This window comes from Chelonoidis abingdonii, chromosome 1 (genome assembly GCF_003597395.2).
Source record: "Chelonoidis abingdonii isolate Lonesome George chromosome 1, CheloAbing_2.0, whole genome shotgun sequence".
In the NCBI taxonomy this organism is placed as follows: Eukaryota; Metazoa; Chordata; order Testudines; family Testudinidae; genus Chelonoidis; species Chelonoidis abingdonii.
In genome coordinates this window covers 337566342-337579151 of record NC_133769.1, presented here as the reverse complement: position 1 = coordinate 337579151, position 12810 = coordinate 337566342, and the positions used below count along the sequence as shown (strand labels likewise).

The following is a 12810-nucleotide window of genomic DNA, read 5'->3' as shown; positions in this document are numbered from 1 at the left end:
CGCAGCAACACTGCTGTGGACTCTGTATCTAGCTAGAGAATTTTTTATCAAAATGCTTTGGCAATTTCGTAATTCACCTGTAAGGAGACCTTCATGGAAAAAAATTAAGAACCGAAAAAAAAGAAAATTGGTCCCCTTCCCCATACAGGCGATACAGATACCAGTATCTAAACCGACGGTCCATGCTCACGAGAGCATCTTATTTTGAAATTTGGACTGCATGGCCACCCCGAGCGAATCAGAGCTCCCACGCTGGCTGGTAACCGTCCCTGCTACCTTGCAAAGGCAAATGAATGCTGCTGTGTAGCACTGCAGTACCGCCTCTGTCAGCGGCATCCAGTACAAATACGGTGACAGTGACAAAAGGCAAAACGAGCTCCATGATTGCGATGCTATGGTGTCTGCCAGGGCAATCCAGGGAAAAAGGGCGCGAAATGATTGTCTGCCGTTGCTTTCACAGAGGAAGGAATGAGTGATGACATTTACCCAGAATCACTCGTGACACTGTTTTTGCACCATCATGCATTGGGATTTCAACCCAGAATTCCAATGGGCGGGGGAGACTGCGGGAACTATGGGATAGCTACGGGATAGCTACCCACAGTGCAACGCTCCAGAAATCGACACTAGCCTCGGACCATGGACGCACACCGCCGAATTATTGTGCTTTGTGTGGCCGCATGCACTTGACTTTATACAATGTTTTACAAAACCGGTTTATGTAAAATCAGAATAATCCTGTAGTGTAGACATACCCTTAGTTTTTACATCTACCCTTAATCTTATATAGGTACTCCAAGGTGAAAAATGCTTAAGAAATAGCCAGCTAGCTAGCTAAGGATACCAGTGTTACATTAGCCATCCAAGCATAGTTGACTGTGGAACAAATGCTCTCCGTTTCTGATTTATGCACCAGAGATGTACTCATCCCACTGGACCATTTCTTAGAAAGCTCTCTTAGACGTTCAACTACATTTACAACCTACAGTAATTCAAACTGATCTCAAAGTCATAGTTGTCCTGTAAAACAAAGTTCTGACTGATATCTGAGAATCTACAAACTATATGAAAGACTTATATAAATCTAATGGCCAAAGTCCCAAGACAGCATTCTCTACTAACCATCTAAAAAAAAAAAAAAATCAAGATTCCAGAGCAACGGGTGATGTAGGGTGGAAAATATATTCCAAGAATCTGAAGACCAAGACATGAAAGTAATGCACTAATCCATACACTAACTGCTTGGAAAACTATCAAGGAAATCAACACTTCATGTAGTTAGAAATTATTATTACCAACATTTGCCAAAGAGTTCTATAGCAAAACAGCACTCAAGTTCCAGTGATGCTTCATAAAGGTCAAAATATACAATAAAAGAACTTTAAGTAGCTAATTTTCATCAATATGGATCGATCCAATCCCCATAACCAAACACAGAGAATGTGATTAAAAGAGTAACAACCCTTTCATGTATCAGAAAGAAAAGAAAGCTGCTTTGTCTACATAATCCTAATTTAATATTTATTTTTGAAATCCCTAAGCCTCCTTAAACTTTTGCTGGCACCTGATGTATTATGTGATCTGAACAATGTTTTCTGAGAGTATTAAATTATAAGCTCTTTGGAACAGGAACCTTATCTTATACAATACAGAGCACATTGTCAAACAATAACATTTTTCCTCAAAATGTTCACTACTATTTGAACAGAGGCAGCTAAATTTTTATGTGAAATTAAAACACCTAGCCACATATTAATCTCCACACCACGGCATGTAAGTACAAATACTGCCCTTGGATGTTCAGTGAGGTTTGAGACTCTCAATGACTTTGAACAGAACAGCAAGGGCAGAATTTGGCCTTTAGTTTTGATCTTGTTCCCCAAAGCATAGACTATTTTTTTTATACCACAGCCCTATCATTGCACATGGATGTACTTAAATTGTAGGGTATTTATTCCATGTAGTTCACATAATATGTTAATTAATAAAGTCTTCTAAGTTTAAGAACATAAGTAGTCCCATTGAAGTGACTAAGACTACTCATGTGCTTTAAAATTATGCATCTGCCTGCCTAAGCAATTTGCTGAATCAGGGCCTAAGAGTCAGAGTAATATTCTACTGTTCTACATACAAAGTGCCTTTTCCCACCAGAGCTACTTAAACCAATAGTGCCAAAAGTCAGTCTATTTTGGAGGTTATAGGGTTAAATTTGATATGTTGTTATGTTCTAATCCTGGCATAGGCAACCTAATGCACATGTGCCGAAGGCGGCACGTGAGCTGATTTTCAGTGACACTCACGCTGCCTGGGTCCTGGCCACCAGTCCGGGGGGCTCTGCATTTTTATTTAATTTTAAATTAAGCTTCTTAAACATTTTAAAAACTTTATTTACTTTACACATAACAATAGTTTAGTTTATATATTATAGACTTATAGAAAGAGACCTTCTAAAAATGTTAAAAAGTATTACTGGCACACAAAATCTTAAATTAGAGTGAATAAAGGAAGACTCGGCACACCACTTCTGAAAGGTTGACAACCCCTGCTCTAACCTCATGCTTCAGAACTAGCTAAATTGGGATCAGAATGCTGATTTAAAAGTTCCAGTATATAGAAAATAATCTGTGATGTATTCAGGGATATCAGATATTGACATAATTAGAGGTGTGAATAGAAGAAAACCTAATAAAACTGCTTTGTACTACCAATTATTTTCCATTCCTACCCTGGTGTTACATTTCACAACATCTTGTTACTGAAGAGCTTCCCTAACTTATTATGGTCAGATATTCATTTGTGTTCTTCAGTTTTTATATTTGTTTAGTTAGGAAGATAAAACTTTTCACTCTGTAATGTTCAGGATACAAATTTGAGACAACTTCAACATAATAATAGGGCCTTTCTTAGCTACCCCAATATAATGAAGTATGAAAAAATTGTGACTAGCGCATTCCAAATCACAGTATCAAAAATAATTTATTCCCTCAGATTGCCAGTTTAGATTTATTTTTAAAAACAGTCTTTCACATGACATGTTACCAAAACATTGCCTACAGGAAAACAATAACAAATGTGCGAATAGGAAAGCTAGCATGATATTTAAGAATGTACAAGTTATTTGAAAAAACTGTACAACTTCACTGGACCAATCTCCTCTAGTAATCATCTTTAAAAAGGAAAAAGCAAAATACAGGCAGTCCTCGGACTTACGACACAGTTGGTTCCTTACAATTGCATCATAAATCAGAACGTCGGAACCGCAATCTACTCCACTGCGGGACCGAGCTCCATAAACTCGAAACCTATAGTGTTAAGTCAAATCAGGATGTCAATCTAGAAGTGTCATAAGTGCCGTTCGTCGTAACTCAAACGATGTAAAGTCGAGGACTGACTGTAATACCTACTCTTGCCCACAATAAACATAACAGTATAAATAAACTTCTCTACCCAGATTACAGAATTCAGATTTCAACCTGATACCTCAAAACAAACAACAGAATTAAAACTATTATGAAATCTCAGCTAATAAAATTATAATTTTGCCGTATTTCGGACACGTAAAACTAGCAGCTGACAACAAATGAAATAAATGCCAAACATGTAAAATGAAGGTTGGAATTTCTCCAGTTCCTTTCCTGCTCCCTACACTTGTTCTAGCACTGTCATTATCTCTGTTCCTTCACATAATCTTATCAGGGTGCAAGAGCCTTTTCCTGTAACTGCTGCCCTCTTGTACAGAATCCTTATTGCTCTCTGCCTCATCAGTTCACCATATGAATTAAAAAATACCTGTTCATCACCAAAATAGTGTTGAGGGAACCCCAGCAGCAGTGTAGTGAAGCATGAGCGATTACTGAACACTGCGCAGAACAGCAAGTGAGCCGCCGATGGTCACACTCCTGACTCTTCCCAGCATGCTGTCTGAGGACTAGGAATTTGGATCCAGCCTGGCACTCAGAAGACAGGTACCACTGCTTATTCCAGGCTTCTATGGCAGGTTTAATATAGCTACAAGAGGCAATTAAACCTGACCACTAGCTCCCTGTGCGTGCGCTCTCCTACCACTGAGTATCATGGGAAGGTACAGCCATAACATCCTTGTCAAGTTCTCTTTGACCTCACCCCAACATCACAGTCAAAACTCAGCTGGGACTTGTAATCAGAATTTGAGAATTCACTGGCATTTTTCAACAACACTGGGTTAATCCTGGTATGCTGGCCAACATTTCCCCATCAATAAAAGACAGACTGATATGCAAATCTGTGTGAGAGCTACCGTTGAGAACATAATGGCAGGCAGTCGCATTAGTATACATAGTCCCACTCTCTGAACTCTCAGGATAAAAAGCCCCAATTACAACAATAAGCCCTATGCAGGCAGACTCCATGACTCGTTGCAGCCTAATCTTTTACAGTAAAATGCTTTGGTGTATGAAGGATGCTATTATATAAACTCAAAAGGAATTGAGTAGTTACACAGAAAAAACCATTTTTCATTTGTAGTTACATGTGAATATAAAATTAACAGGTTTTTTTTTCACACATCCAATCATTTAATATCCCATTAATACCTCCTAATTATTAAATCTTAATGCATTTTTTTACAAGATCTTGGAATATAATTGCTCACATCCAAAATAGCCTAATTTTTCATCCAATCACAGCATCAGGTTTCCATATATAAGATATTTCAACACTCCAAACTTCCAGATATTTTTTAAAGTTTAAACCTGTACTTTTAAATTGGCAATATCAGATTGAATGCTATCAAGCTTTTCAAAAGTCATAAACCAACAAATGCACTTCAGCTGAAAGAATATCTAGAGCACTAAAAAATAATTAAAATAAACAGGATACAAGCAAATTTTTAAAATGCTTAATATTTCTAAGGTATATCTTTAGATGATTTATTGCTCAGCCTAATAAAGTAGTACCTTTTTGGTGAGAAATGGTATGCTAGTAACTTAAATATGCATTTCTTATTGCAATACGTATTGGTAATAGTTTATCTTTAAATGGAAGTGAATAATCAGTATCTCTGTTTTCTTCTGTTTTTGGTGTTGGTTTTTAATGCCCTTTTCTGAGTTCACCCTAAAAGGCACAATTATACTACTTATATTTACTTAAAATATGCTTGCTCCCAGTCCTTTATGAAAAATAGACATCTCTAAAAATAATGAGGTAAGCATATACACAACATATTTGCTTCTAAAATAGATAATATGCCTCTTGTGATCTAGAAGAACTATACTGTACTTTGAAATTGTAATTAGCACACTGAAAATCTAACTAGTTTCACTTTCTATCTGCATACTTACTTTTCAAAGTTTTTAATTTCTAGCAGCTTTATAAATATCAGATACAAACCTGTCTAAACAGGTTCACTGGACAAAGTCCAATCTGATTTACTCTGTATTGACTTTACATCTATTTTGGGGTCCATAAATCTGAAGAGCTCCATACAATCTAAAACTGTAATCTTCCTTCCAACTTCAGTTTTGTGGTCTATATTACCACCAGAAATTACTGTTAGAAATAGTACCTCATCCTGTCCAGATGGAGGCAGTTTGTTCTCTCTCTATATATATATATTTTTAAAGTAAACTACTGCAATGGGAATATGCTCAGCATCATCTGAAGACATAAGGCACAATGGACACTTTGCCAGTATTTTACCAATGTAAGCAAAGTAAAGTGAAACCTGAATACTGTGGGCTAAAAATATCTAGTATTGAGGTGCCATGCAATGGCTTAACACACTGCTTAAGAGCTGTAGGAAGAGTCAAATCCTGTTCCAAGTGGAATCACTGGGAGCCGTACTATTCAATTACAACAGGAATTTGGCTCTCATGAGGTGTGAATATAGGGCATCACCCAGGCTTTGAAGGATACACTGGGATGAACTGCACCCAGGAGGAGTTTATGACATTTTCCCTACAGCTATACAGTCTTACATTTTAGCACTCCCTAGATGTCTTGGCTTTTTTACAGATAGCCTTTGTAAATTTCAACATCTAAATTTAAAAATATAATTACTACAGGTACTTTTTACCTGCATTGTGAGTTTTGTAACTAGCACATAACGATGGAGGAACATTTTTCCCTTACCTCCTTTTCAGGTTGTCTTGCAGGAGTCTCTGTTCTACTTTCTTTTAGTTTGCGTGCATTTTCAAGCTGGACTTGAAGCTTTGAAGCTAAATCCTTTAAAGAAAATGATCAAAATGAATTAATTCAGTTGTTTTAGCTCTTATTTACAAAAAGTATATCCCAACTGTCCGTTTCTCTTGCTTCTCCATATTTTGTTTATTTTTTAAAACACCAGCTCACAGGTATATAGAAGTACTATTAACTGTAATGCCAGTGCCATTTAAACAATTCCTTATTATAGGTACAAGATCAAAAAATTTTCCAAAAAATTTAAGACAGATGCATCTGAAGCATTATGGCACATAATATCATTTAAAAAAAATAGCACTTCCATAACACATTACATTTTCAAACATATTGTTCAAATATTAATCAATTTATGCTCATAAAATCTGCAGGTAAGCGTAACAGCCATTATACAGATGGGAAAGCAAATAGAGGTAAGTCTAACCTAATGTAATGTACACCCTTTTCCAACATCACCCTTAGTTTATAAGTTCCAGAAAGAATCTAAGGGAGCAAATCTTACAGCTGCTTCTACTGCATAGATTTATCCTCCCTTAAACACCACCTCAAAATTTGGGCCGAGATTCAATCTAATCTGGGTTTTGCATGACCCAAAGACAGAAGAGTGAGACCTATTTGCATTCTCCCATTAATTGTTTTTCCTGAAATAGTCCTCTCTTCCACTCCTCATTATACAGACAAGGTGGATGAGATAATACCTTTTATTGGATTTCTGTTGAGGAGAGAGACAAGCTTTTGAGCTACACAGAGCACTTCCTCATGTCTGGGAAAGGTACTGAGAGTTTCACAATTAAATGCAAGATTGAACAGATAGTTCTCTTAGAATATGGGCTAACTACTTATGCTGAACTATCTGTTCAAATTTGTATTTAGCTGCAACACTCTCAGTACCTTTCTGCAGACCTGAAGAAGAGCTCTGTGTAGCTCAAAAGCTTGTCTCTCACCAACAGAAGCTGCTCCAACAAAAGGTATCTCCTCACCCACCTTGTCTCTCTTACATTCTGGGATCAACCTTGCTACAACAACACTGCATAGTTCCTATTACATAAATCACAGCAATTTAGACTCAATGGGCTAAATTCAGGGCAACAGAGCAAAATGTAACGAATTCATTTGATTTACATTTATTATTAAAGAAGGGAAACAGGCCTAAATTGCAGATTCCACACAATGATAAAAATTATTTTCAATATAAATAATTAAAATAATATGAAATTAACAGCAGCATTATATCATCATAATTTTGACTATTACTAACTGAAATCAAACAAAATTGCAAAATATCTCACATATACATCATTTGTATTTACAAGAGTGCTTTTATTGAGAATATTTTCTTCTGTTACTTGAAAAAACACTGACAGCATAAAATCATACTTCTGTCCAAATGTTTCCCTGTATTGTTACATGTATCAGCTAAGATTACCATGACTAAAAATTAGAGAATTAGAAAAATTATGGGTTTCCCATGTCCCCCACAATTTTGATTACTTTATGCATTTTATAGCACTTAGTGTATAATCAGTTTCACTGGCTTCTCCTGTAGGGCCAAATACCCAATTTCTCTCATTTGTGTGAGTTTTTCCAAATATCAATAGGGAAGAGAAAAATATTCAAAAATACGAGTTTAAAATCCCTCAAATTGGCAGTGAGACTTAGGGGGAGAGATGTAGTATCTGAAATTACTTTTAGTTCACTGTTAGCTTTTAGTTCTTTTCAAAGCTGACTAAATTTCAGTTTGGCAGTGTCTCTTTACAAGCTATCTCTGTTTAAAAATATGCTGCATATACATTTATTCTGATGATTATACCAAGGGAAGAACAAAATACTGATGTAAAATAAGATCTGAACACAGTTATTTACAATGTATAGGGTGACCAGATAGCAAGTGAAAAATCGGAATGGAGGTTGGGGGGGTTAATAGGTGCCTATATAAGACAAAGCCTCAAATATTGAGACTGTCCCTATAAAATCAGGACACACAGATCTATGCAAAAAATAATCTGTGAGGACATCCTAAATCGAAAAAAAAAAAGTCTGAAAGCCACTTAGACTCATAGACTTTAGGGTCAGAAGGGACCAATATGATCATCTAGTCTGACCTCCTGCACAAAGCAGGCTACAGAATCTCACCCATCCACTTCTGTAACAAACCCCTAACCTATGTCTGAGTTATTCAAGTCTTCAGATTGTGGTTTGAAGACCTCAAGCTGCAGAGAATTCACCAACAAGTGACCCATGCCCCACGCTGCAGAGGAAGGCGAAAAACCTCCAGGGCCTCTGCCAATCTGCCCTGGAGGAAAATTCCTTCCCGACCCCAAATATGGTGATCAGCTAAACCCTGAGCATGTGGGCAAGACTCACCAGCCAGCACAAGACTCACCAGCCAGCACCTTCTTGTTCCCCATACAAAGTTATAATCTTATTTGTGACTTCACAATTACAGCAGTTGCTGTAGAGATGATGTCAAACAGAATTATTGTTTCAGGGGAGACTCATGCAACAAGCATAGATGCATGAAAAATAAATCATCCTTAGAAACAAAAAAAAATACCTAAAGGACCACACTGGTTGAATTGTTTCTAAAATGGACATTTTTCACCATTATCCATTAGATTTTTGCAGTACATCTTTAAAAGCATCTATGCACGACACAATAACTTGCAAAACATAGCCTCAGTCTAACACAATGAGACTGACATGGTTGACACTTCAAGATGCTACCACAATACAGGACAAATAATAAATAAATTCATAAATAAATAATACACAAACATTGGGGGGCATGTGCCAATCTACTGGTGCTCCCAAAACTGTGAGTTACTGTGTTACCTCTCTCAGGATCAGCAAACCACAAGGACCTCTGTGTCAGAGAGTGGAAGTTTGTTGGACACAGTTTTCACTTATCACCATTAGCTAAAAGGCATCAGATAAACCAGTATTATGTATCTATAGTGTTATGTAATAAAAATATCTTTTTGGAAACAAGAGTCTTTCAAATCGCACAGTGATGTTCCTGATTTTTCAGTCTGCTTTAGCAGTTCCAGTTCAGACTATGGTGCCAAACCTGCAACAGCTAGGAGCTCCAGAGACTCATGGGGAGCTCACCTCACCAGCGACAGGTTACAGTCATAATCCTGATGCTTAGGGCAGCATGGACTACGAGTGTCTGCTGACTGAGGTCTGTGGTGATAACAGGAGATCAGGATGTCCTCCACCTCTATTTTGAAATTGGCATGAGCACGTTGCAAGATTCCCCTTCCTCCTGTTCAACAGAAAACCTCTATACACTGTTCTCTAACTCTCACCATAAAGAGAAAATTGTTTTCGACATGTTCCCTATTCTACAAAGCCCCTCCCACCTTGACCACAGGGCAGAGCTATTTGTAGGAGAAGTTATGAAGAAGGTTGCACATTAAATCCTGAGCCTGATGAAATGGCTTTTCATAGTACTTTGGTCAAAAGGAGAGACCAGTTCAAGCTCTGTGAGCTATAGAATATGCCAGCTGCAGTAAATCAGAACAATCTTCAAAAACCTTACCAAATTTCCCATCAGTTCTGCTTTCACAATCTTGGCTCCCAGTCTGTTCATCTCCTCTTCACTAAGGGCCTGGAGAGTCCCATCCTTTGAAGTATGTCTGGTTGAAATACCACAAGCATTCACAGACCAGAGGAAACAAAAACATATTTACCTAATTAACAATCATTGCACTGGAAAACATGTTCAAATGCTGAAAGTAATTTAAAGCCATCATAACCACAACTATCCTTCTACAAATCCTTTCATAGTCACTAAATCTCTCTAAAGGGCATACAAGAACTTTTGAAAAAGATGTGTAAATACGATGCACATTAAGCTAAATATTCCTTTGGTTTTGGGATCTTTTAGGATGAAAGGCACTATATATTGTGCATTTTCTTGCCTCAAGAGAGCAATAAATAACCAGTAGCAGGTAAAAGTGGGCATGCATCCAGTATAGCTTCCTGACAGGACAGATCAGCTGGATCCAAAAAGTTAGTCCTTCCAGCAGTACCAAATCATCCTGCCAAAGACCCTTCCTCCTGTCTAGCACTGAACCTTGTCTCCATCTCATAACAATAAGTCTGTTTATAAGCCCTGAAGTAATAATTCTGTTTATGACATCATCTCCAAAGCAACAAGAAAACCTCCAAGTGGATAAACAACTGGTAGGTTATGTAGTTCTTCATTTCCCAAAGCTTAACTCGTTCTTAGATTTATCTGCTCAGAGGACAACCTTTGATTATGAAAATATAGCTGATATGTTAAAATCTACATAGAAAGTTAATTTGTGAATCTCCCCTAGAAATTTTTTTCCTGTTATGGGGCATACAATGGCCTACTGAACTGGGAGTCAGAAACGCATGAGTCCCAATCCTTCTCTCTGCCACTGACTTACCAAGTGGCTTTACACAAGGTATTTCACAAGAATTGTTCCAAGACTGAATTTCCTCATCTGTAAAATGGAGTTAATATACAGACGGCAGTGGTAGGAATAATTGGTGGTCATATTGTGGTTTAAAGATTGAAAGTACTAATATTAATAATAATAATTTAGAAAAATGCAGGCTAGCTGGAAATTATCCTAAAAAGACATCTCCAGATCACAAATTAATGTATAGCCCTTAGGAAGACTTAAAAACAAACTTAGATCGCATTCAGCAAACTAATTCATTGCTCTTTCACTGCTCAGCTACTGAAAACCAAATATTGCTGGGCAGCTGGAACCATTTCCCAGTTACACGAGTAAGGCCATAGAGAACCAGATTGGCTGAAAATGTATGAAAATCTCTCTTCCATGCAGACACATGCCATTTTATGTTCAAATTACTCTAGCCTTAAAATAGTTGATTTTATAGCTAATATAGTTGGAAATTCACACCTATAAGATGTGTATCTAGCCAGTGAAACAGTTCCTATTGAGAGAGGAATGCATTTCCCACCCCGAGCTGACTGAATATATGCTCTTAGCTCTGTTTTTCGCTGTCGGAAGACATGTTCCATTTTGAGGCTCACCCAGGACAACCTTGTTATAGCAGCATGATCCTCTGTACTCCAAAGTAGCACCCTGGAAACCTCCGTATTCACCCGGTGATATGAGCATGATGTGTTTTATATAAAGTATACCTTGTGAAGTAACATTTTGAAAATCTTGATCTGTTGAACATTAATATCCTGTTGGATTTATGTACTATCATTGTATGTGAAGTTATGAAGCATTGCTATGTGTGTTACTGAAATATGTTGTGAGGTTGGAAGATGCCCAGAACCAACCTCTCAATTGCAAAGGATCAGCAAGACGTACTGACAGCTCATTAAAGGGAATCCACTCTTCCAATGGCCATCCCAGAGACTTCTCATAGAGAGCATGTATGCAATGGAGACTGCTTGACCAATAGGGACTGCCTGATCCCCACGTCACAGCAAAAATCTTTCTAGCAAGCTGGTAGAAAATATAAAAGAGAGGAAGAGACATGATAAATGCGTCCCCCCCGTCCCCAAACACTTGGAGAACAAAGACTTTGAACTGGGGAAGGGTGGTCCAGTGTACTGAGGATCTGTAACCTGCTTGTACCATCTGTCAGGGTGAGACACTGCTTGATTCAAATCCCGCTTAGTTTGTAGAACTTGGACTACATGTTTATTTTTGTTAAGTAACCAACTCTGATCTCTATGCCTGCTACCTACAATCACCTGAACTCTCTTTCTGTAGTTAACAAACCTGTTTTAAATTTTACCTAAAACAGTGTGTTTTGGATGAAGTGCTTGGGAAATCTCAGCTCAGTGTACAAAGACTAGGGTGTGTCCATTCCATACTGAGACAGTGGCGAACAAGGCTGTGGAGCTGGAGGGAATTGGCTTGAGACTCCCTATTGATGGTTCATGAGTGACTGGGAGATCGTTCATGTAACAGAGGTGGGTGTGTTCCTGCTTCTGAGTAAGTGCAATGCCTATCAGAGTTTGTAACTTGACATCAGCATCACTGTGTGAGAAGCTGCCCAGGCTGGTGGTTTGAAGGTCTCAGTGGTCGACAATCAAGGCTGCACCCTGGGAACCCAGTCACAAGCAGTACTGTCCACTTAAATGAGAGAAGGATATCCTAGAAATAGTATCGAGATTTGGAAATATAACCCTCTTTCAAACTCTGCCTCAAAATATAATCTTGCTCTGACATAGTCACAGTGCTTTTAGCCATGTCTGTTCATACTGGGGATGTATTTGTTAGAAAGTTAAGTATTTTACAAACTTAAACAAGAATAAACATTTCTTGATCATTTAAGTGTAGGTAATGCCACTGCTGTATGAGTAATTTATGTGTGTGGTATTTATTGTTGTATTTAACTTTTCTTATTTATGTAACATGAGACAGGATGATAATTCTACAGAAAATGTTTATATTGCTCTATCTACATGTATAAAAAACCTGAGTATAATCCTAATTCACTTGCCACAGTACTTCCTATACAACATAACATAACAGAGAAGTCATTTCAAAAGCATTACTGAATGCTACAAGAATGAGAGCAACAAAACTATTAAAAAAATTAAAGACATGCTGTCATAACAGAGAAAGAATATGTTGCTTAATGTGATGAACATAATGTGCATGATTAAAT

General features: G+C 37.5%; 1 protein-coding gene across 2 annotated transcripts in view; it reads right to left on the bottom strand.

Annotated features, from left to right (window-relative positions):
• The window catches only part of CWF19L2 (CWF19 like cell cycle control factor 2), a 166281-nt gene that overhangs the window by 98874 nt on the left and 54597 nt on the right, over positions 1–12810 (bottom strand). For both annotated transcript variants that reach the window (XM_032790714.2, XM_032790718.2), the window contains exons 9-10: positions 9716–9812; positions 6109–6201 (exon numbers count right to left, since the gene is read on the bottom strand). In XM_032790714.2, the coding sequence (XP_032646605.1) occupies positions 6109–6201; positions 9716–9812 (190 nt within the window). The remainder of the gene's footprint in view (positions 1–6108; positions 6202–9715; positions 9813–12810) is intronic.